Below are 27,048 nucleotides of genomic sequence, written 5' to 3'. Positions count from 1 at the left end.
AGAACTTTTGAAAAATGACATGCAGGAGATGCTGTTTGTGTCCATAAACATTTAGGGTCAATTTGTGGTTTCTGCAACAGCATGTAGGAGAATACAGCAGCTGCAAGAAGACTAGCATTTGAGGGGAATATACTTTAGTCCAGCGAAGTAGTTACCTGTGAAGAAAGTGCAGACACAGTTAGCTTGAGTCAAGTGATTGCCTTAATAATAGATTTTGAAAAGGTGCTACATAAAATTATAGTGTGCAATAAAACAAAGTAAATGTGCTAACTATATTTTAATTGTAGATGAAATACTTAATTTTCTTTGCAAGGATCCCAGACTTATCAACATCTTGTTGGGACGTCTTCTCCTTCAGTTTCTCTGGCAACTGCTTGTAATAAAAGAAATTGCTTTCCCAAGACACCCAGTGATGATGCAGATGAGTCCGCTAAACATTTTGATATTTGCTGTGCTGTAAAAGAATTGCCCAAAAACCGTGACAGCTCTGCCCTAAAATCAACTAGTCATTCCCTTTGGAAGGCCATTATCAGCAATTACATCATACTACACAGACTTCTATGATATTGGGATATTGGGATGAATTAGTATTGTTGGAGGAAGATTATCACTAAACCCTGCCACCTCTCCAGTTTCGCAATGAGCTATGGTACAATAAAATGTAACTGCAGATTTAGACCAAGACTGTCAGCCCTATTATTTCTATTTCAGCAATTACAATTAGCAATGGAGCAATGGAGCTCTTCTCTTTGGGTGTTACCTATATAACGCAGCACAATTTGCCTGCAAATTCTACAGACAAGCCTGCTTGTCTTCCTCTCCATCAATGACTCTTAGCAATTGAGCACTCGTCTTTGGGTGTATATTACACCCAAACATTATTAGTGAAAATTATGAAAAATACAGTTTAATCCCTGATAGGCCCTCCACCATCCTTTGCATGTTAATAGTAGGATTGGTTGGAATTATGGTCAAGGTCACACATTTTTTTGACAAATCCTTCAAACCAGCCCAGATGTCAAACTGTTGTGGTCTGCCCCCTGCGTCATCCCTGCTTGTGTTTGGAAAGTGCATATTGGTGCCAGAACCTCACATGCCAGAACTGCTCCCACTGGTGCCACACTGCTGCAGGACTTACACAATCAACCGCATCCTCATCGTCGGATACCCAAATCTCCCCCACATCCTCTTCTAAAGACAAAGTGTCATCCTCACTTGGTGTATCACCGGCTACACTCGGGCTGTTCAGGCACACATCAGCAGAACTGCTGAAAGGGCCCTTCTTTATGGGTAGACTAACAGAATGGTCACGATTAGACATCCCACTGTTGGATGGACTCTCCACAGGGATTGTTGTCATTTGTGAATCAGAGCAAATATTCTCCTGTAATGCCTCACTGTTATCTTGCAGCTCGGCTTTGACGCGTAACAGTAGTTGTGCACCAATTGTAGGCTGGGTAACTTTTTGGGATCTGCCACTAATAGCCAAAGGTGAAGGCCTCATTCTCTCTTTGCCACTGCGTGTGTAGAATGGCATGCTTGCAATTTTTTTTTTATCGTCACTTAACTTTTGCTCAGTTACACTTCTTTTTCGCTTCAATACAGTAAAATTTTTTTGGGTTTTTGTTTTTTGCACTAATTTGAAAACACTCTGTTGTTTGACATCGCCTTGGCCAGATGACGTACTGGGAACACTAACATCAGGACTGGTGACAGAACCTGGTTGCTCATTTAGATCATATGTGGACTGCTTTGAATCCATTCTGAGCGCAAACCACTGGGGAGTGCTAAAAATTATTGAGTAGATACTGTGCTGACAGATATGACTTTTGACAGCCAGAAATATTAATGCACAATTATGGGGGACACCCCAAAAACACTGAGGTGTGCTACAAATTATTGAGTAGATACTGCTGACAGATATGACTTTTGACAGCCAGAAATATTAATGCACAATTAGGGAGGACACCCCAAAAACACTGAGGAGTGCTACAAATTATTGAGTAGATACTGCTGACAGATATGACTTTTGACAGCCAGAAATATTAATGCACAATTAGGGAGGACACCCCAAAAACACTGAGGAGTGCTACAAATTATTGAGTAGATACTGCTGACAGATATGACTTTTGACAGCCAGAAATATTAATGCACAATTAGGGAGGACACCCCAAAAACACTGAGGAGTGCTACAAATTATTGAGTAGATACTGCTGACAGATATGACTTTTGACAGCCAGAAATATTAATGCACAATTAGGGAGGACACCCCAAAAACACTGAGGAGTGCTACAAATTATTGAGTAGATACTGCTGACAGATATGACTTTTGACAGCCAGAAATATTAATGCACAATTAGGGAGGACACCCCAAAAACACTGAGGAGTGCTACAAATTATTGAGTAGATACTGCTGACAGATATGACTTTTGACAGCCAGAAATATTAATGCACAATTAGGGAGGACACCCCAAAAACACTGAGGAGTGCTAAAAATTATTGAGTAGATACTGCTGACAGATATGACTTTTGACAGCCAGAAATATTAATGCACAATTAGGGAGGACACCCCAAAAACACTGAGGAGTGCTACAAATTATTGAGTAGATACTGCTGACAGATATGACTTTTGACAGCCAGAAATATTAATGCACAATTAGGGAGGACACCCCAAAAACACTGAGGAGTGCTACAAATTATTGAGTAGATACTGCTGACAGATATGACTTTTGACAGCCAGAAATATTAATGCACAATTAGGGAGGACACCCCAAAAACACTGAGGAGTGCTACAAATTATTGAGTAGATACTGCTGACAGATATGACTTTTGACAGCCAGAAATATTAATGCACAATTAGGGAGGACACCCCAAAAACACTGAGGAGTGCTACAAATTATTGAGTAGATACTGCTGACAGATATGACTTTTGACAGCCAGAAATATTAATGCACAATTAGGGAGGACACCCCAAAAACACTGAGGAGTGCTACAAATTATTGAGTAGATACTGCTGACAGATATGACTTTTGACAGCCAGAAATATTAATGCACAATTAGGGAGGACACCCCAAAAACACTGAGGAGTGCTACAAATTATTGAGTAGATACTGCTGACAGATATGACTTTTGACAGCCAGAAATATTAATGCACAATTAGGGAGGACACCCCAAAAACACTGAGGAGTGCTACAAATTATTGAGTAGATACTGCTGACAGATATGACTTTTGACAGCCAGAAATATTAATGCACAATTAGGGAGGACACCCCAAAAACACTGAGGAGTGCTAAAAATTATTGAGTAGATACTGCTGACAGATATGACTTTTGACAGCCAGAAATATTAATGCACAATTAGGGAGGACACCCCAAAAACACTGAGGAGTGCTAAAAATTATTGAGTAGATACTGCTGACAGATATGACTTTTGACAGCCAGAAATATTAATGCACAATTAGGGAGGACACCCCAAAAACACTGAGGAGTGCTACAAATTATTGAGTAGATACTGCTGACAGATATGACTTTTGACAGCCAGAAATATTAATGCACAATTAGGGAGGACACCCCAAAAACACTGAGGAGTGCTAAAAATTATTGAGTAGATACTGCTGACAGATATGACTTTTGACAGCCAGAAATATTAATGCACAATTAGGGAGGACACCCCTAAAAACACTGAGGAGTGCTAAAAATTATTGAGTAGATACTGCTGACAGATATGACTTTTGAGTTTGACAGCCAGAAATATTAATGCACAATTATGGGGGACACCCCAAAAACACTGAGGTGTGCTACAAATTATTGAGTAGATACTGCTGACAGATATGACTTTTGACAGCCAGAAATATTAATGCACAATTATGGGGGACACCCCAAAAGCGCTGGGGAGTGCCAAATATGAAGAAAAAATAATAAACCTCTATCCTCCTCTCTGCACTAGCGATTTTGGTTAGAGCAATTGCAAGAACAATATGGTATTCTCTGTCCCTGCTCTAATTAGCCTATGACTACACCCTGCTCTCTCCCTCTGTCAAATGGCGATGGATTGCTGTGGAGGCGTGTATTTATAAAGTTGAAGTATCGCGAGAACCGAGTCCCGAGATCCGACGACGTCACAATGACGTTCGGCCTCGATTTGGATTCGGAATGGGCGGGAGAGTACCGAGCTGCTCAGCTCGGTACTCGGATACCCAAAGTTCGGGTGGGTTCGGTTCTCGGAGAACCGGACCCGCCCATCTCTAATATATATATATATATATATATATATATATATATATATATATATATATATATATATATATATATATATATATATATATATATATAGCGCCCACCCGAACCTTTCCGATCCGAGACAGATCCGGGTATTGGTGCCAAATGAAAACTTGAAACCGAGGCGGTGAGTCATAATCCCGCTGTCGGATCTCGCGATACTCGGATCCTATAAATTCCCCGCTAGTCGCCGCCATCTTCACTCTGGCATTGATCAGGGTAGAGGGAGGGTGTGTTAGGTGGTCCTTTGTCCTGGTAGATCTCGTGCTGTGCTGTGTTCTGCAGTATCAGTCCAGTGGTGCTGTGTGCTGTGCTCTGTGCTTCTAAGGGCATAGTTATTTCCCCATTTATCCCAAGTGTTTTAAAAAAATAAAAAAAGTTATAAAAAAAAATAATTAAAAAAAAAAATTAATTACAACAAAATTTGCACAACCAATCCTGCAGTATAAGACCATTGGTACTGCAATATTACAAAGTTCACTCATTCTGCAGTATAAGTCCATTTGGTACTGCAATATTACAAAGTTCACTCATTCTGCAGTATAAGACCATTTGGTACTGCAATATTACAAAGTTCACTCATTCTGCAGTATAAGACCATTTGGTACTGCAATATTACAAAGTTCACTCATTCTGCAGTATAAGTCCATTTGGTACTGCAATATTACAAAGTTCACTCATTCTGCAGTATAAGTCCATTTGGTACTGCAATATTACAAAGTTCACTCATTCTGCAGTATAAGACCATTGGTACTGCAATATTACCAAGTTCACACATTCTGCAGTATATCAGTCCAGTCCAGTGGTGCTGTGTCCTGTGCTCTGTCCTGCTGAGTTCAGTGGTGCTGCTGGGTCCTGTGCTGTGTCCTGTTCAGTCCAGTGGTGCTGTGTCCTGTGCTCTGTGCTTCTAAGGGCATAGTTATTTACCCATTATTCCCAAGTTTTTAAAAAATAAAAAAAAAGTTATAAAAACACACTAAAAAAAATAATAATAATAATAAAAAAAAATTATAACTAAATTTGCAAAACCAATCCAGCAGTATAAGTCCATTGGTACTGTCTGCAATATTACCAAGTTCACACATTCTGCAGTATCTTGTGCTACATATAATGGAGACCAAAAATTTGGAGGATAAAGTAGGGAAAGATCCAGACCCACTTCCTCCTAATGCTGAAGCTGCTGCCACTAGTCATGACATAGACGATGAAATGCCATCAACGTTGTCTTCCAAGCCCGATGCCCAATCTCCTAGTGCAGGGCATGTAAAATCCAAAAAGCCCAAGTTAAGAAAAAGTAGCAAAAAGAGAAACTTAAAATCATCAGCGGAGAAACGTAAAGTTGCCAATATGCCATTTACGACACGGAGTGGCAAGGAACGGCTTAGGCCCTGGCCCGTGTTCATGACTAGTGGTTCAGCTTCACCCAAGTATCTAAGCCCTCCTCCTCCCCCCCCCCCTCCCCCCTACAAAAAATTTAAGAGCGTTATGCTGTCAGCAACAACAACAAAACAGCAAAGAACTCTGCATTCTAAACAGATGACATCACAAATCCCCAAGGCGAGTCCAAGGGTGTTGTTGGTTGTGAACCCTGACCTTCCCATCACTGTACGGGAAGAGGTGACTCCATCCAGCATTTGCAGCACGCCCTCTGCATATGCTAGAAGGATCACCCACAGTCCAGTTACAGATTTGGCTAATGGAGGTGTGAATGTTGTACACCGGGAGGAGGATATTGATGTAGCTGGTGCTGAGGAGGATGTTGATGATTATGATGCAGACAGATACCAAATTGCCTTTCTTAATTTCTATTTATATTCTAGATTATATAACGGCTGAATAGTTTTCTATTTTACTCCTAGTGGAGAGGGGATCTGATGCAAACAGAAACCAAACTGCCTTTGTCCATTTCTTTGTATATTTGAATTTCTAGTTCTACAGTCTATGCAGGCTGCTTTTTTTATATTCAACTACAAGTGTAGGGCGGGGGGCATAGATAGCCAATAAAGTAAGGTGGTCCATTTAATTTCACTTTCTAGCTCCACAGTCTGTGCAGCCTGCTTTTTTTATCTTCAAAGTATTTACAAGCCTTGCAATCTAAATTAACTAGAGGTAGTGACGTGGTAGAACTCCAAAAGGCAGTTTGGAAGCCCCTGTACAAACTGGCTCTATTTTACCTGAGTTGTCCCCCCTCCAGTGTGTACTCGGAAAGAGTTTTTAGTGCAGCGGGGAACCTGGTCAGTGAGCGGAGAAGGAGGTTGCTTCCTCACAACGTTGAATAAATGATGTTTATAAAAATGAATAATCAATTCCTCAATGAAGTACAGCACTGCCCTCCAGATAGTACAGAGGGACCTGTGGTTGTGGAGTCCAGCAGGGACGAATTGATAATGTGTGAGGAGGAGGAAGTAAACACTGTAGGGGGAGAGGAATCAGAGGTTGAGGATGAGGACGACATCTTTCCTCAGTAGAGCTTGTTTAGTTTGTACAGGGAGAGATGAATTGTTTTTTTGGTGTGGGGGCCCAAACAAACCAATCATTTCAGCCACAGTTGTTTGGTAGGCCCTGTCGCTGAAATGATTGGTTTGTTAAAGTGTGCATGTCCTATTTCAACAACATAAAGGTGGGAGGGCCCAAGGACAATTCCATCTTGCAACTATTTTTTTGGCATTATGTGACCATTCAACAGTCGTTTGCCATGTTCAAAAAGTAAAAGAAAATGCCAACAAATTCAATAAATTAAATCAAAAGTTAAATGTCCTGTCATTATTTAAAACAAGAGGTTTTGACGTGCTAGAATTAGTGTAGTGTTAAGATGTTATAAACACTACACTTGGAACTTGGAGGAGGTATTGTGGCCCCGGTATCAAATTGGGTACCGGGGCTACCCCACTACGCAGTCCAGATACTTGTTTGGTGGAATTCTGACCAGTTGAGGGTTTTATGATTATATTGTGGGGACCACTCTATACCACACTACCACTCTATACCACTCTATTTAATACTTTACTAATAGAATTAAAGTATTAAATAGAATTAGTTACCATAAAGAGGAACAAATTAAACAAATTTTTACCAAAAGTATAATATGACTTACAAACACTACACTTGAAAGATGGTGCCTTTAAATGAAAAAGTCAGTCTTCATTGCACGACTATGTGCAACAGGGACATTTTTTTGTTTACAAAGTCAACCAATAACACTTCGACCCTGTCTGTCTTTAACATACTTGATGGGATCTCAATGATGAATGCTCTGTACCATGGTTGGAGGAGGTATTGTGGCCCCGGTACCAAATTGGGTACCGGGGCCACTCCACTATGCAGTCCAGATAGAGGTGTATCAGATATTAAACAACGTTGACTGTTGCTGCAAAATTTTTAAATAATATTGTGGGGAACACTACACTACGCAGTCCATAAACTTTTTGGGTGGAATTCAGACCCGTGGAGGGTTTTTTAATTATATTGTAGGGACCACTCCTCTACGCAGTCCAGATACATTTATTGGTGCAATTCAGACCAGTTGATGGTTTTCTTATTATATATATTGTGGTGACCACTCCTCTACGCAGTCCAGATACATTTATTGGTGCGAATCATACAAGTTCAGGGTTTTTAATTTATATTGTGGTGACCACTCCTCTACGCAGTCCAAGTACATTTTTTTGGTGCGATTCAGACCAGTTGATGGTTTTCTTATTATATATATTGTGGTGACCACTCCTCTACGCAGTCCAGATACATTTATTGATGCGAATCATACAAGTTCAGGGTTTTTAAATTATATTGTGGTGACCCACTCCTCTACGCAGTCCAGGTACGTTTATTGGTGCGATTCAGACCAGTTGATGGTTTTCTTATTATATTGTGGGGACCACTCCACTTCGCAGTCCAGAAAGATACCTCGTTGCAATGTTTTGGACTAATAACTATATTGTGAGGTGTTCAGAATACACTGTAAATTAGTGGAAATGCTTGTTATTGAATGTTATTTAGGTTAATAATAGCGTAGAAGTGAAAATAAGCCCAAAAACTTGATTTTTGAACTTTTTATGCTTTTTTCATATAAAATACGAATCCAAAACCTTAAATCCGAACCAAAACCTTTCGGCAGGTGTTTTGCGAAACAAATCCGAACCCAAAACACGAGACACCAAAAGTCGCCGGTGCACATCCCTAATATATATATATATATATATATGTGTCGGTTATGTCCGGAGAGCTAACTGAGGACCATGCGATCATGTGACCCAAAATACAGGAGATCGGACACTTCCGAAATGAATGGAAGGCGGACGGATTTCTCCGGCCGCTTAGCTGATAATCATGTGAACAACTCCATGTGACTAGTTTTATGTATTTAAACCATCGCAGCTGGACTCTCTCATTACACTTACCTCTGATGAAGCGGCGATACGCCGAGAAACGCGTTAGGATTGATACTCACTGAGCAACTTACCAGGTGCTGGCCAGCTTACAACCCTGGGTTGATTTGGATTGCTGCGGACAATACTTTATTTCAGATTGCCGTCTGTAAATTATTGGAGACACTGGAACAGGACTGATGCTGTTAGTTTGGAATCCACGGGCTAATGAAGAGAAGTTAAGTACCTGTTTTATATCTACTGGTGCTGTCTGCACCTAACGGTGTATTTGAAAACTGGACACCGATACAGGCTACCTACTCATTTGACATTGATTAAGCCCTAAGAGGATTGGATTACCATTTTAAACGTATATCTTTTCAGTCTGTGCTATTGATATCTGCTGAACGGCAGTACTCTATAGAACTATACATAATTTTAAAGAATAATGCAATCTTATCTGTGGGTTACAGCTACTATTGTCCATTGAAACTTTGCAAGCTTTAGAACATCATCATCGACATCATCACCATTCATTTATATAGCGCCACCGATTCCGCAGTGCTGTACAGAGAACTCATTCACATCAGTCCCTGCCCCACTGGAGCTCACACTCCAAATTACCCAACATACACACACACACACAGACAGAGAGAGAGACCAGAGTCAATCTTTTGACAGCAGCCAATTGACCTACTAGTATGTTTTTGGAGTGTGGGAAGAAACCGGAGCACCAGGAGAAATCCACGTAAACACGGGGAGAACATACAAACTCCACACAGATAAGGCCATGGTTGGGAATTGAACTCGTGACCCAGCGCTGTGAGGCAGAAGTGCTAACCACTTAGCCACCGTGCTGCTAAAGTGACATCTTCACAAAGCTGTCTGCAATATGTTTGCATCAGGTGTGTTTTATATTCTGAAAACTAATATTTGCAGAGAAGGTAACACACAATTTAAGTTGGTGTGGGTAGGGCCAGACCAGACAGTAGCAGTGTCTGTTACTCATGGCAATGAACATATACTGTTTACTCAAGGCCAGACATCACATGATCTATGAAACTAAAGCTTTCCCATAGTGTTTTGTATTGAATAATATATATGCTTTGGATTAGTAAATTAAATGGAAGGGACGTGCTTACTAATCAGGTTTTAATTGTTATTGTGAACATCTGTGTGTGCTTATATGTAATTTCTTTTTCAGGTTGTCACCAGGCCACTTTAATAAAAATAAAATAAAAAATACACACCCTTAACAACAAAAGTAAAGCTTTGTATTTTTTGTTTGACGCTAAATTTAAAAACCCTTATCACAGTAGATAATTTTAAGCTTAACCCAAATTCACTAAATTTCTGTACTTGGTCATTCCTTACTATATTTTTTATTTCTTATTGCCCTTTGATTTTATGATTAATTGCACTCAAGGATTTCAGTACTTTTGTTATTCAACCAGTCAGGCTCAAACACTTATTATAGCAACAAATTCCTTCTATGCAACCTAATATGGATGTTACATCCTGCCTTTCATTGCCTGTAGGGATGGCTGACGCACATGAGCCTACGACACAATCCTGTTTTTTGCTTTTCAGATGTGTGAAGGTTATAGAATATAGGAGACATTATAGCATGTTTATATTTTGATTATTACTTTTAAATGTTTCATTCGGAAAAAAGTTAATGAGAATAGGTTTTCTTGAGCAGAATAAATAAATTTGAGAGTTCTTCTGTTAGAGGCAATTGTTCCTCTTCCTCCATTAATGTAACTTATGCTTGAGGCAGATCTGGACTCTTGCAGGGATACATTTTTGTTCTGTTCAGATCTATGTTTGCTAGTAGAATTTGGGAGCTAAAAGAGATATTAACTGTACAGAAACATCATAGAATGTATCTTATTTATATTATTAGTTACTTTAAAAAGCAGCCTTCAGTTATGTTAAGACAATTTAAAATGTAGTGGAGTGAAAATATGTTCCATTTTATTAATGACTATACTAATTTATTTGTAAGCTTGCGAGCATGGCCTTTTTACCTCTGTCAGTCTGTATTACCCAGTATTGTTTTATCCTGTTTGTCCCCAGTTGTAAAGCACTACGGAATTTGCTGGTGCTATATAAATAAATGTTGATGATGATTTGTATCTCCTATTCTTTCGCAGCAAGGGATTCTCAAGCAATGACCTGTCTTATGCTTGATCTCAGTGATTGGCAGAGTCTGTTGTCATAGATACTAAACTTTACTGTCATAGCAGCTTTGTATTGTTCCACTCTCCTTTTTATGTTTCATCTCCATTAATCATAGTTTATTGTTTGATGCAAATCGTTAAGCACTATTTTTTCTTATGAAAGTCATAATTGGTTGTTGCATAAATAATGAGAATAGGACTCTGGTAATTGTTGTTGTTGATACTAATAATAATTTTATTTATGTTCTTATCTTGGCCATTCCATTCAGGAACATTAGGGACCCATTGCAACATTTCATGGCACACATCCTACCCTGACTTGATTTGTTTTATTCTTTATCATAATATAAATTAAAGATTTTCAATGTATCATGGAATGAAACTGTAATTGTTGCCACTATCTAACGCGGGCATATTTTTTATATCTATGTGGGGGCTGGGGGAGGGGGGGTTTCTTGGTAAAAAAAGTATTGGGAAAATTGCCAGTTGCAGTCAATTTGTACAACTTTGTTATAGTTTAATGACAGGTGTTGACGTTCAACAAAAAAACAAAAACATGTGGACTAGCTGTAATAGTCAAGGACGTTTACAGGGCCTTCCAGAAACCAAAAGGGCAAGCACTGTGTCAGATGCAACACAGATCCTTGGTAAAGTAGTTAATAAACAAAACAAAACAAAATCCATTACGTAATCGGGAAAATGCAGTCACTGCTTTGTCCTGCAGAAAGGAAGGGGACCACATAGTGTGTTTTGCTGATCCCCCTCAACACTGTCTTATTCAGTGCTTTACCCCCTCCCCCCCTTCTCCCTCACACGCTTTACTTGTGGCCCTGGCTCTTACTGCAGGTGAAGCTTAGTAGGGTGGAGCTGAGTACCGCAGGGGTTCTTGGCGATACTTTTGTCCATTCCCTCAGTGTCAATGCAACCATATTAAATATATTTAACAAAAGTTGAAAGATTTGTTTATGTTCTTCTCGCAGGATTTTTCAGTGTATTACTGTTTTAGCTTGAAGTAGGATTTATAACTGGACCGGTGAGGATGAGGGGCTTCCGAAAAGCTCCACTGAGGGCTTTTCTGATATCTCTGGCTAAAGCCAAACAAACTTGAATTCTTCACCACGCTGCATGCCGGCACAGGTGACTTTGCCACCTATCATCCAATTGCAACCTGTGTCCTCACAGTACAACTGCAGTCATGGCCAAAAGATTTGAGAATGCAACAAATATTATTTTTCACAATGTCTGCTGCCTCAGTTTTTATGATGGAAATTTGCATATACTCCAGAATGTCATGAAGAGTAATCAGATGAATTGCAATTAATTTCAAAGTCCCTCTTTGCCATGACAATGAACTTTATCCCAAAAACATTTCCCCTGCATTTCAGCCCTGCCACAAAAGGACCAGCTGACATCAGGTCAGTGATTCTCTCGTTAACACAGGTGAGAGTGTTGACGAGGACAAGGCTGGATGTCACTGTCATGCTGATTGAGTTAAAATTAAAGACTGGAAGCTTTAAAAAGATGGTTGTCCTTGAAATCATGCAGTCGTCATCGCTTTGCACAGATAGGGCTTCACAGGCAAGAATATTGCTGCTAGTAAGATTGCACCTAGAGCAACTATTTATCGGATCATCAAGAACTTGAAGGAGAGAGGTTCAATAATTGTGAAGAAGGCTTCAGGGTGCCCAAGAACATCTAGCAAGCGCCAGGACCGTCTCATAAAGTTGATTCAGCTGCAGAATCGGGGCACCACCAGTACAGAGCTTGCTCATGAATGACAGCAGGCAGGTGTGAGTGCATCTGCACGCACAGTGAGACTTTTGGAGGATGGCCTGGTGTCAAGAAGGCCAGCAAAGAAGCCACTTCTCTCCAGGAAAAACATCAGGGACAGACAGATATTGTGCAAAAGGTACAGGGATTGGACTGCTGAAGACTGGGGTAAAGTCATTGTTTCTGATGAATCACCTTTCAGATAGTTTGGGGCATCTGGAAGAATGTCCGGAGAAGGAAAGGTGAGCGCTATCATTAGTCCTGTGTCATGCCGACGGTACAGCATCCTGAGACCATACATGTGTGGGGTTGTTCTCAGGCAAAATTGTGAGTGAGCCCACCCCCTTGGTTAAGAACACAGCCATGAATAAAGAATGGTACCAAAACATCCTCCAAGAGCAACTTCTCCCAACCATCCGAACAGTTTGGTGATGAACAATGCCGTTTCCTGCATGATGGAGCACCTTGCCATAAGGTAAAAGTGATAATGAAGTGGCTCGGGGATCAAAACATCGAAATTTTGGGTCCATGGCCAGGAAACTCCCCAGACCTTAATGCAGTTGAGAACTTGTGTTCAATCTTCAAGAGGTGGGTGGACAAACTGACAAACTCCAAGCATTGATTAGGCAAGAATGGGTGGCCATCAGTCAGTATGTGGCCCAGAAGTTGATGACAGTATGCCAGGGCGAATTGCAGGGGGTCTTCAAAAAGAAGGGTCAACACTGCAAATATTGAAGCTTTGCATAAACTTAATGTACTTGTCAATAAAAGCCTTTGACGCTTATGAAATGCTTGTAATATTACCTCAGTATACCATAGCAACATCTGACAAAAAGGTCTGAAAACACTGACGCAGCAAACTTTGTGAAAACCAATACTTGTGTCATTCTCAAGACTTTGGGCCATGACTGTAAATATTGTGGCTGCCCTTCTTGTACCAGCCCCAAAATAGCTGCTCGCTCGGCACCCTAAAAGCCTTCAAACGAACTTACTGCAGCTTGGAGAGAGGCCACTCAAATTCTCTCCTATGGTACTGCACTCACGTAGGTAGGAGTGTCATTGAATGGTGTATAGACCTCTCTCCTTGCACCCCTATTCTTCCCTCCGCTGGCACCCTGTTCCCTATTATGAGATCATATCCCATAATACCCCTTTCCTGGACCAGGTTCTCTGACACTCTATCCTTTCTTCCTGTTTAAAATAAAAACATGATGATAAATAAGTTGTATGGAGTTTTTTAATTGGTTATGTTTCGATGTATTAGTAAAAATAAAAAATAGTCTTGTACCCCCCCCCCCCCCTCCCAAATAATTTTTATTTTTATTTTTTTTATATAATATGGAAAAAAAAACAGGATTAATAGTCAGGAAATTCTGGTATTGGAATACGTTTTTATGCATGCTGTAGATCTCCTGTTGCCATTATGAAAACCTGCACCCCAAAAACATCCAGTGCAGTATGTGTCTTCTTTTGAATGAATGACTGCACATCATACATTTCAAAATACAAATGCAGTTTGATTGAAGTGTTATCATATAGCATTTAGAGTAAAGGCTAATAACACTAATATTTTACAGAGGTATTACAAGGTATGAGAATACCTGGTTTATCTGACCCAATTCTTCCCACTTCACTCTGCCTGGCCACCCAGAAGTGCCTTACTATGGCAGGGAAACCTACCTTGTAGGCTTCTCATAATCACTCAGGCAAATGCAGTTAGAAAGTGCAACAATAGTTATTGCAATAAAAAACAATCATTAGAATAATCTATACAAACAGTAAATAAATACCAGGCAGGTTTACAACATAATCTGTCCCTTACCCCATTACTTTAAGGAATTAGTCACCTGGCTGTCCTGACTTACAGAATCCAAGATCCATGAATTTCTCTCAGCTGTAGATGTAGTCTCTTGGTAGAGAGCATAAACTCACTACTAGCCACCCTGCACCGTCCAGTAATCAATCCTTAGAATAAACACCCTTCCTCCCCTCTAGTGGTTTCTTATATCCAGGGTCAAATTTACACAGTGCTTTCCCCTCCCTGGGTAAACCCCTGGCTCTCTCTTCGTCTTAAACATTGGTGTGTGCTGCATCAGAGGGTTGGAGGGGAGGGGAGTGGAGATGATCTGTCCTTTCACAGTGGCTTTCCTTGCTGTGCCCCTGACAGAAAATCTGACCCAGTCCTGAGCAGGACAGTGGATACTAATTGGCCTTCCCCACCTCCAAATCGAAGATAGTACTTAGCCCCTGGAGAGATTAACCCCTTACAAGCTTTTTCAGCCAGACTTGGCTTTCAGCTGTTCAGAATTACCTTTAAAGAAAGCAGGGGGATAATTAATACAGTTACAGTCCACTCACCTATATCTTGGACACCACCTGATCTATACCCATTACCCACCTGGCTTCACTTTAAGGACGATGAATAACCGTTTCACTGCAATATCGGTATCAAAATACAATAAACCATATACATTTATTTATTTATTTTTTACAATGAGCAACATATAGTGAAACAATTTCTGTGTAGGCATAGCTACAATGTGCCCCTATCCACTGCATTTGTACTCTGGTGAGGTGGGGAACATTAAACAGGGTTATAAAAATTACATTTTATGATTCACATTTTGTGAGAAACAAGGTACAGGCTGGTTAAGGGGATATTAATCTCCTTTCACACGGCTACTCTTTGTGTGATTATGTGAGTTACGTCATCAGTTTTGTATTTCATACAACAGTCTGCATTATTCCAAAATCTGTGGACAAATCTCTTTCCACTTGTCTTCAACAATCTGTCATCTCACATGAGTTGATGGGTGCAATCCATTTTTACATACTAAATTAATTTAGGCAGCACTGCCATTACTGTCAGAATTGTGATGTGAAAAAGAAGCACTGCACATTTTAGATGGCTTACAGAATTTTTTTATCCAACGCACTCTGTTTTTCCCCATACTTTGAGTGTTCAGCCATGACAGAAATGTTTGCATGTAATGATGGTTTATGCGAAGGATGCATACAAATTTCATACAACACCCAGAAGAGTTGGTTCACTATGCAAATCTGTTCTTATGTGTTTTTCGTGGTCTGTATCATATTGCACAGGTATCCACCTATAACATTTTTTGAATCCCACCAGCGCTCCACACCCAAATGCTGTTCAACTTCACCCCAAAAACAACCATACACCATTTGAGAAACAAAAATGAAAATTATAGGAAAGGAGTGATTTTAAGCACTTTCAGTCACTGTAACCATTGCCAAATGAAAGGAGTATTAATAGACCATAAGAACGATACTAAATACTTAATTGTTAATTTTATTTGTCTTTGAAGAAGCTGCGATTTCCCCAAGTCAGTCATGTAACTAAGTGAACATCATAACAGTGTAATACCATAAATACAAAAAATGTGAAAACAGTATTGGGAAATTATTCCACTTTTTATTCCAGAAGTAGGGTCAATCAGCCCCTAATGGTAATGAACTCACCAGAGTTATAATAAAGTCAGGCCTTGTAATAAAGTGCTTGATGACATCAGAGGTCATAATCTTCCTGATGGATTCAGCATTCAGATAGATAGATAGATAGATAGATAGATATATATATATATATATATATATATATATATATATATATATATATATATATATATATATTTATATATGAAATGCAGAAAGGAAAAGGATCTAGCGTAATATAGTTTTAACAAAAACTTTAATGTAAAAAAGTCTCTACTGCACTTACATTTAACAACTTATTTTAAAACATATTGATAATAACATAGGTGGATGTACAAATTGCTCCTACCAGAGGAAGCTGAATGGTCAGGCAGTAAGTATAGATCTTAAAAGTCCACGAGGAAGATAGTTACTGCATAATCAGATGGTATTGCTGGTTATGGTGATAACCTCTTTCACATCCTACCAACACTTTTTGACTTCGTGTCTTTATTAAGGTGGATGAGATGTGACAGTAGGGCTTCCATATTATAGTCCTTATGGCCATAGAATCTTCACTCTCTTTGGAATAGACGTAGTATACATGTACAAATATATATATATATATATATATATATATATATATATATATATATATATATATATATATATATATGAGAGAGAGATATGATATATATCTCTCGCTATAAATATATGATATATATTTATAGTTAGGGATAATATATACTAGTTTCAATTGCGTAAATAAACACAGTGGGCCGATTTTGAGTTAGGAGCAAAGAAGAGAAGCAAATTTGCCCCTTAGCAAAATCATATTGCGTTAGTGGGATACGGAATGGCATAGATCAACTTTAATTTCAGTGTAAAAATAAAGCCATCAAGTATTTGTGTGCTACATGAAAAAAACAGACAGTATTTCCTTGCGTGCAAAAAAGGAGTCTGTTTTGTACCCCTTTCTTTATAACATGGTTGTCCAGGTGCAAAGTTGCTCCTTTGATTTGCTCCTAACCCAAAATCAGGCCCAATGTGGTTTGTTTTTTGTTTTTTTTTACTTGTGCTTTAGCCCGAGTTCAAAAAAGGCATTGCAAACGCCAGTGTGTACGAAATCTTAGGATGCATACTCACTGGTTGTGTGTTATTCCAAACCACATGTTAAAATACATAAAAACAACATTTCGTTTCATATTTGTGAATATGTCCAGATGCAAATGGCGTGAAGCTTTTCTCCATTTCAATCGCCCCATTTGTTTCACAGAGGTTTCCATTGTGTAGTAAATAAGTCCCATCCCCAATACCTTCATTCACCACTTTATAAAAACGAAAAATGTTTTTCTTCTTGTAACCCAATAGTCCATTCTGTAATTCAATAGACCTTTTTTGCAATTTTTAAATCTAATTCAGTCTTGCAGCTTCAAAGGGGCAGTATGCTTAATTTGTAATCTAAAGGGAAACCCAAGCAAGATAATCTTCTTATATTCCAAAGGGTAATCACAGTGACAAATTAAAAAAAATGACAAAGGATGATGCAAACTGCTCCACGCAAGCCTCCTGTTAAATGAGAGCATTGACTGGGACTTCCTGCTCAGCCAATAGCAAACGTTTTTCCCACATTATCCATGATATGATTGGCTAATCATTAGTGTCAGGAAAGGCCTGCTTTGACCACACAGAGAAATTGATAGTCTATAGATGTGTGGGGTTATTTAATATAAGGTTGTACAATTTAAAATTGACAGCAAGAAAATTTTATAAAATCAGTAAGTGTGGATAAATGTATCAAAACAATTGGAAAAATAGAAATATAAATGAACACTGTTAGAAACATAAATAAGCATCTGCAAAGGGTTGCTTGCATGAGACCAAAGAATATTAGCTGAAAATTGGGACATTTATTTCTATGGCACATTAATGTCAGTGGACATTGTACATATAGTGCACACTTCCATTGCAATGAAAGGGCCATCTAAGTGGGAAAGTTACAGCTTAACGTTGATTAAGCCCCTTGTGTTTATCCCTTAGTGGGTATATATTCAATGTACTCCAATAGAGAGATATGGAAGTGCGGTAGAAAGAAAAAAACTAGTAGCACATAGTATGCAATTTATATTTCCATGCATTTGCATACTTTGGACTTGGTTTAAAATTGCAAAAATAGTATTAGAACACTAGTGGGTAATCTGCTTTAAAGTGTTTGTTTTTTATTGTTTGTTTCTTATAATTTATTTATTTGTTCTCCTACCATATATTCTGGATGTTTTTTTTTCATTTTATTGGATTCTCTGCATTAAAAAACAAAATCAAACAAGACAAAACCAAACCCACAACAAAATAATAAACTTTTAATTACCACGACTTAACCCAAGGGTACTCAAGACGAAATCAGATGAGTTAATCAGGTAATGACATATAATTTATCTGCGGTAATTGGGAAGATTACAGCTCAATAACATAATAAATATGTTCTAAGACAGAGCAAAATAACATGCTACTGGTTCAGTAGCGAGGGCAACACTGCCTGTTGCCTCTAATCAGGCTAAAGGGATTGGATACACAGCAATAGATGCACCTCCTAGCTGTTGGTGCGGAGTTGAGCTTTCTCAAGCAGGCGATGAATTTAGTCCCAATTCCAAATTATTTAAAAAATTTCCCAGAGGAAGTGCCACTCCACCGAATTAAAGGCCGTGGCTGCATCCAAAGACACAAGTACGCCTCGTCATTAGGGGGGAAACGGCAAGTAGTCTAGGAATGAAAAAGGACCAGACTACTATTTAATTCAAGTGGTAACTCATCTGTACCAGGGACTTTGTTAGGAAAAGATGATATAATAATAATAATAATAATAATTAATTACTGCATGTATCTCTTCCAACATAAGGCGGGCATCCAGGAATTGCATAGAATCCAAAGGAATCATAGTTTTATCTGTTTAACATAATGTCTCAATGGTTAATAATGTTACCCGAGCGGTAGTGTTTTGCAATATTTATAGAATGCTCCAGTAATTTGGTCACTGTAAAAATGTTTGTTACCATGGTTGTCTAATATAGCAGAGATGGATCTATTCAACAATTTAGTGTTGGCCAGGTAGGCCATCAAAGTACCACTTTTTAGTTCCTTGTGCTCGCCAGGAAAGCAGTTTCTGCTTGGATTTATCGAATAAGTGATCAGCCCATGCCTTCTGAGCCTGGAGCCAGAGAAATTGTGGGGTTTGGGTATGCAATGAAAGTTAAGTCACAGGACTCTTGTTCTAGTAAATTTGTATGCCTTAAAAAATTTTTTGTTTACAGCTCTATTTATTCAAGTGCCTCTAAAGAAGGCTTTAAATGAAAGGAAGGGGGGATTCACTGTATGCGCATTCTCGTAGAAATAGCCTTCCTATTCAGCTATCCAACCACTGCTTAATCGCATTAGAGTGAGCCAGAAGGGAATGAGTTTTCATAATTTGCTTCCAGTTTATGGCCTGTGATCAACAGATAGGGATAGAGGCGAATGATCAGATATGCCACTGGAACTTGCAGGGTTTTTTTAAGTAATTGAAAATAATTGATAAGAAGCATTACATATACATTTTTATTTCAGTAATGGATGATCTATTTTGTGTTTCTAAAAATGTGGACCGTAGCTGTGAATAAAATATTTCTACTTATTTTTAGGCCGGAGGCTCAACAGAAAGCTCCAACAGCCCCTCCTCTTCCTCCACCACCTCCTCCACTACCAGAGCCAGCACCACCTGAGCCAGAAGAGGAAATATTGGGATCTGACGATGAGGAACAAGAAGACCCTGCTGATTACTGTAAAGGTGAGAAAATGAAAAGTGCACTGTCCTTCCATATAATTTATACTGACAGCAAATTATCATATGGCTGTCCTCTTCTCTATCAAACAATACTTTAAAGTATATATGCCTTATAAAGACACGTGCAAGTTGTAACCTAATTTGTAAAAGTTCTTATGAAATGTAACGGTTTAAAGAAAAAAACATGGTGTCATACAAGGACAGTTTTTTTTAACTGAAGCATCTGAAAGGAACTTCCTTGTGGCCTGGTGTGTAATATTATCACATTGATAAGTTGTTCCCTTAACATAGTAAGCAGTTTAATACAGTATGGAGGACCCTGCTCACTAGAGAGCTTACATTATAAGTGGAAGAGGGCACAACTGAAACAAGAGGAGAGAGTGTGGCTTAGAGTGAAGCTTGGGACAGCTGTGAGGGTGTATTAGTGTGAATAATATCATTATTGATGAGATAAGCTATATAATAAGAGATGGGTTTTTGTCTAAAGATTTGCAGGCTGTGGGAAAGCCTGATTGGGCTTGGTAGCATGGTAGGAAATTCCATAAGTGGGGAGAAGTCTTGTAGGGAGGTGGTTAACAGAGATGAGACAAGGCGTAGGTCAGAAGTAGATCTAAGAGGGCGGAAGGGAGAGTGTTTTGATATGAGATTTGAGATATATGCAGGGGTAGTGTTATGGGCCTTAAGGGTAAGGGTGAGTAATTTGAATTGGATTCTGAAGGACACAGGGAGCCAGTGTAGTGATCTGCTAAGTGGTGTAGCAGATGTGGAGCGGTGAGAGAGGAAGATCAGTCTTGTAGCGGCATTTAGGATGGATTGAAGTATGGATATATGGGTGTCAGGAATGCCAGATAGCAGGAGGTTGTAATAGTCAAGACGAGAGAGTCTGGATGTGAGGAATAAAGCAGAGGGTGGAGTCAAATGTGACAACTAGGCAGCGGGCTAGGGAGACTGAGGAAATTGTGCTGCTGTTGACAGTGAGAGAGATTTGAGGGCAGGCGGTGACTGGCAGGAGGGAAGATAATAAGCTGTATTTTGAGCTTTAGGTAGCGTTGGGACATCCATGTGGAGATAGCTGAGACAGTTGGTTACGAGAGATTACAGAAGGGGAGAGGTCATAAGAAGAGATATAGATTTGGGTGTCATCAGCGTGGAGGTGATACTGGTGGCTGATTCAACTAATTAGTGACAAAAGTAAAGGGACCAGAACACAGAGCCTTGTGGGACCCCAACAGATAGGGGGAGGATGTGACAGATTTAGAAAACACTAAAGTAGCGGTTCGATAGGTAAGATTTGAACCAGGAAAGTACTGCGTCACGAAGGCCATTGGAGCAAAGGGTGTGTAGGAGAAGAGCATGATCAAAAGTCTCAAAAGCAGCAGAGAGGTCCACTAGAATGTGTATAGAGAAATGTCTCTTAGACTTTGCAGTAAGAAGATCATCGATCACTTTTTTGAGAGCAGGTTCAAGGTCTTTCCACATCAGATCAGCACAGGGTTTCAAACTGACCATTTCAGATTGTAATAAAATTTGGTGTAATACATGCTGTCATTGGTGTATAAACCCCAAAATCTTAGGCTGATATGTGCACTGGTTTTGAAGTTATATGCCTTTAAAGTTGCACTTTTTAACGAAAAACTTTATTTTACCTTTTTGTTTAAATTGCATTTGTAGCTCACCTGATTGAGCTAAAAAGTTGGGCAAAGTCTCTTTTTAAACCACTATTTATGGGCTTTTATATGATGTATAACACAGCGTCATGTTTCAATAAAAATTAATAATGTAACATTTTCAAAATTTTTGATTTTCTCAAAAAGTTGTATTTTAAAATTTTTGAAAACATCTCAAAATTGTTCATACTGTTAATAAATCCCCAAAGTTTTATTTTGAGATCATGATGGGATCATCTGCTACAAGTGCTTTCATTTTGGACTGTTTGTTAAAATAATGAAAATGAGAACTATCTAGGCCTGTTCATTACTTTTAATTTATCTCCTTAAACAATCCACTTAATGTGTATTATGTACTTTGATACATTATGTTAAATACTGAAATATTTAAAACAATTGTGATAATTTTATGCCTTTCACATAGTTTAAGAAAGCCTTACTACAGATCATTACTGTTTTGTGCTACTTGATGGTTTGGAACTTGCCAAAGGCTTCATTTTTAGTATTTCCTTTTCAGAAATGGTATACATTCGACCTGTTTGAGTTAACAGATTCACCTTACACATAGCATCTACTATAGTGATCCATAAAGCTTCCTTTGGTATGAGAAAGGTGGTGATGGACCAGGTGGATGGAGCAATATCACTTTCACTTCATCAATGTTTTCATCTTTCCCAGAATAAATGTGAGCCATTTGTTATAGACAGCAGTTACGTATCCTTTGATGTCAACAAGTGGGTGCTGATACTACATTATCTTGAGGAACTGAACAATGACCCTCCTGCTCTTTTCAAAGTGTCCCAAGTTGTTTTCTGCAGCTGGCAGAAACTTTTTCAACTTTTAGTATTTCAGAAAATAATTTACACATGTGTTCTGAAACCATTCTCAACCCCTTACTAGAAATATGAATACTAAACTTTTTCCACTTTAAATTGGTTTAGAGAAGTAAAGAAGAATAAACACCAATCACTGTAAACACTGCTCTAAACTAATTTAACCGCCACAGCAGGCTCGGACTGGGTGCTAGGGAGTCGGGGAAATAATTCCCATGAGACTCTGCTGAGGGGTGAGAGGAGCATGTGCTGAGCTCTGATTGGATGAGCCCATCGCATGCTCATCTGACCCGTGGAGATCAGCAGCAGCCTCATGGGCTGTGCCTTCTCTGCCTGTGACTGCGGCTGCTTCTTGTTACTCCCAGTGTTACTACAGTGTTGCTCTTAGTCTGCTGTCTCTCTCCCTCTCAGCACCCCTTCTCCAAATTGCTGTTCCTCCCTGCTCCCGGCACACATTTTCCCAGTCCGATGCTCCACTGTAATTAATCACTCCACTTTTTCAAATGTGACACAAACGATCCTGTGTCAGGTTAGGTTTGTGTGGGCTTAACTTAGTGACCAAGGGGCCTTTCTTCACTACGTAAAGCCCACCCAAACCTAACCTATCACTGTAAATGGTGGGCCTATTCAACACAATTGAAGTGTCTTTTTTCGCATAGAGTATCTTTCCACTTAACTTACCCACCTGCCCAGAAGTAGGAGCAGGCGCTGTCTGTAAAATCTTGTCCCCAAACACATCTGAAGAGGAAAGTGCCATTCCTCCAATGAAGCGAACTGGAAAAAATATTATTTTGTTGATTTTTCTCAGATGCTTAAAGCCTTAATAAATACAATTTTCATGAATCACTCAAAACTGAAAGCTCCTGTTGCAGATGATCCCATCATGATCTAAAAAAAAAAACTTTGGGGATTTATTATCAACAGAGAGAACATTATTTTAGATGAATTTTCAAAAAATTTAAAGTATGGCTTTTTGAGAGTCAGAATTTTGATTTTGGAAATGTTACGTTTTTAATTTTTATTGAAACATGATGCTGTGTTTTTTTATATATTTATATAATATATAGTAACTTTAAAGGCGTATAACTTCAAAACTAGTGTACATATCCGCCTAAGATTTGGGGGTTTTCTTTACACCCATGTCAGCATTTATTATTCTAAATTTAATTGAAATTAGAATGTAAGGTCGAATTTTTTTCTAAAATTGTGTTGATTTGATGTGGAATGACCCTTCAGTGTAATGTTGGGGACGGAACACTGATTGTAGAGAATGGAGTGAAAGGAGAGAAAGGGAGACAAGTGTTTGTACACTAATTGCTCAAGTAGTTTGGAGGAAAAGGGGAGGAGAGAAATAGGGCGGTAGTTGGAGAGAGAGGCTGGATCGAGAGACGGTTTCTTTAGAATTGGTGAGGTGAGCGCATGTTTAAAGGAGGATGGAGATGTGCTAGTGGAGAGAGACAGGTTCAAGTGGTGAGTTAGAGGTGAGCATGCAGTGGAGGAGAGAGAGCAAAGAAGTCGGCAGGGAATAGGTTAGAGTTGACAGGTTGTAAGATGTGATGATGAGATGAGTGTAGAGACTTCATCTTCAGCTATTGGAGAGAATGAATGGATTGGGTAGTGTAGCTGAAGGTGGGCAGAGTGAGTGGAGTTTGGCTTGAGGAAATGTCTTGTCGAATGATGTTGATTTTTTTTTTTTTTTTTTTCTTTGAGGTAGGTGGCAAAATCATGGGCTTTGAGGGAGGAAGGGGGAGGAGGTGCAGGTGGGCAGAGAAGTGAGTTGAAGGTGGCAAGTATGCGATGTAGGTTAGAAGACTGAGTGGATATTAGAAGAATATTCGTTTTGCAATTGAAAGCGCAGTGCTTTGCAATGAAAGGATGAATTTATAGAGAGGAAATCTGATGGAAACAAGATTTTCTCCAGTGGCGCTCTGCGGTGTGGGAGCACTTTTGCAGGGAGCAGATCTTTTTGGTGTGCCATGGTTGAGGTTTGCATAGTCTGAGACTATATGTGGTAGCTGGAGCTGCATTGTCTAGGGCTGAAGTGAGTGTTTTGTTGTAGAAAGAGGCAGTCTGATTAGGGCGGGACAATTTAGACGTAGTAGACAATAGTTGTTTTAGTGAAGATGAGAAGTGGATTGTGTTAAGGGTACGAAGGTGTTGTGTACCCGTAGATTTGGGTGCAGGGGGAAGGGAATCTGGTAAGGTGAGGCTGAAGGAAAGGAAGTTTTGGTTGGAGGTGGGTATGCTAAGTTGTTGAAATTAGAGATGGAGCTGTAGGTGGAGAGGACAATGGTTTGTCCATCACAGTGGGTGGGAGATTAGGTCCACTAGGAGAGACCAAAGGAGGAAGTAAGTGAAAGAAGTTTAGTGGTAAAAGAGACACTGGGATTGTCAATAGGAATGTTGAAATCGCCCTACTATAAGAGGCAGGTCAAAGAATAGGAAATAAGTGAGCCTGGCTGCAAAGTTGTCAAGAAATTGGGTGGTAAATGACAGCAACACAAAAGTGAAGAGGATAAAATAGACCTGGTCAGTTTCCCAGGTCTGGGGGTATGACTGAAGGAGAGTCCACCACATGAGAGATCTGTAGGGGATGTAGTGTCGGAGGAGGTGACCTAAGTTTCTGTAATGGCAAGGAGGTTTAGGAATTTAGAAATTAAACGATCATGAATGGATGCAAGTTTGTTTCAAACAGATACGGCGTTCCATAGTGCACAGGAGAGGGGAAGGGCAGTGGAGATGTGTGGTTAAGTTTGGCGGGATTGCAAATACGGGGTGGACGGAAAGGTTTGGGATGGAAAGAGAAGTGTGAGCAGAGAGTGGGTATTGTACGGGGCCAGGGTTAGGTGAGATGTCAACAGCAGCCATGAGAAGGAGCAGGGTGAGGAAGAGGACATGCGAGGATGATTTGTTGGTGTGGGTTTGTTTCTATTTATGTAGGCTGGTAAGTGTGGCGTGTGCATGAGACAAGAGATTCATGTTTGCAGAGCAGCGAGGAGGGAAACAGTGAAGGGAAAATCATAGTAGTGGAGGGAGAAATAGTATGATGAAGAAAGAAGAAGAGTTTGATGAGAAGTTTGGCGATGGTAAATGGGGGGGTTAGAGTAAATTGAGTAGGTGCATGATGGAGAGATGTGAATGAATGTATATTAGCTGGGGTAGGTAATGAGAGAGTGGAAAGGAACAATGGATCCAAACAGAGTATGGCAATGGAAGAGGTGTGCAATCACAATTTAGGTTATTGGGCAGCTGAACAGATTTTAAAACAACAATGACAGTTGACCTCTGTGAGTCCCACAGCTGAACGGATATGGTAGTTCAGTAGGTCCTAAAACAGCCTTGGATAAGTCTTAAATATTACATTTTTTATTGCATGACTTGTTAGCAGGTAAGGATCATGAGTGTGCCTTAAAACCATGTTTGATTAATGGATGTCTTTTTTTCTGCCTCATGAGTTTATTGAAGCCAGGTTGGGGGAGATCTGGAAATAATGTCCTGCTCCCCCCCACTTCTTTGGACTTCTTAACTACTCTCTGTAGTGTAGGATTTATTTGTCTAGTAGTCACCAGACAATACATACTAAGATGGCACCTCATTTCAAAGAAGTTACTTTCCTCTTTCAAAGAATGGTGCCCTTGACTCTTTAGGTGGCAGGAGAGATGTATGCATTATAAAATCTCCCCCATCTTAAAAGTGCCGTATCTCTCCCATCCTGGCATCTAGAAACTCGGGGGCACCCTTGTTTGAAAGGGGAAGAGTACCCTCTTTCAAATGCGCTGTCCTGTTAAGTCATTTTCTGGATCCCCCTTCTTGGCTTTTAAGGATACCAAGGGTACCCTCATTTAAATTAGGGTAATCACCTGTTTTAATTTGTCCCCTTAGTAGTTATTGTCTGGTGATCACATGTATCATTTGAAAAAGGGTACCCCTGATTTTGTTGAAGCCAAGATGAGGGAGATCTGTGCCTTTCTCCTTCATCCCAAGACTACGTAACTATTTCTGTTGTATAGTGCGTTTATTGTCTTTTGTTCACACATTATCACTGTACAGTAATTATTAAGGGTGCAAGTCATTTGAAAGAGACTTTTCTATTTCAAATGAGGAGAATCCCCCTTGAGTTTCTAGGTGCCAGTATTGGGGAGATATGGCACTTTTTGTACCCTTTCCCCCCCTTCCCTGGCTTTTTATTATTTTTCTGTAGTCAGTGCATGAGGTGGCTGGGCTTAATTACAACATTATGTGACAATGCGAAGACTCCATTAAACCCTTCCCTGCTCCCTCTGTCCACCACTGTTAGGAATTAGCTGTAGGAGGACAGGTGCATATACTTTTAACCACTTGTAACCCCCTGTGTTACAAGGCTCTCTCCTCTAACACGTCTCTCTCCATAAAGCAATGTTAAGAAAGGGTAGATGTCACCAAAGAGATGCCAAGCCACTTTCAGCCATGTGTTGGCACAGCTAGTCCAACATGTTTAGAATTTTTTTTATAAAAATAGGTGCCAATAGTGTTTATCATAAGGGGATTTATCTGTTTAAAGTAGTATTAGTTACAACTACTCTACTGTATGTCTGCAGGCACTTTGCATTTTTACTCAATAGTAGTCTGTAGAAAAAAAGATGTGCCTCAGAGTTGCACCTCCAGAAGGGGGCATGTGTGTGTAACTTGGCAAGACTAATGTGGCAATCAGAGTGAATGAAAC

At 39.6% G+C, this 27,048-nt stretch overlaps 1 protein-coding gene across 9 annotated transcripts in view; it reads left to right on the top strand.

The window, feature by feature from the left end:
- Positions 1-27,048, top strand: part of SRPK2 (SRSF protein kinase 2) — a 134,896-nt gene that overhangs the window by 62,714 nt on the left and 45,134 nt on the right. For all 9 annotated transcript variants that reach the window (XM_075208778.1, XM_075208781.1, XM_075208774.1 and 6 more), the window contains exon 3: positions 19,704-19,849. In XM_075208778.1, coding sequence (XP_075064879.1) covers positions 19,704-19,849 — 146 coding nt within the window. The remainder of the gene's footprint in view (positions 1-19,703; positions 19,850-27,048) is intronic.

This window comes from Mixophyes fleayi, chromosome 4 (assembly GCF_038048845.1).
Source record: "Mixophyes fleayi isolate aMixFle1 chromosome 4, aMixFle1.hap1, whole genome shotgun sequence".
Classification (NCBI taxonomy): Eukaryota; Metazoa; Chordata; class Amphibia; order Anura; family Limnodynastidae; genus Mixophyes; species Mixophyes fleayi.
This window is presented reverse-complemented; position numbering and strand designations above follow the sequence as displayed.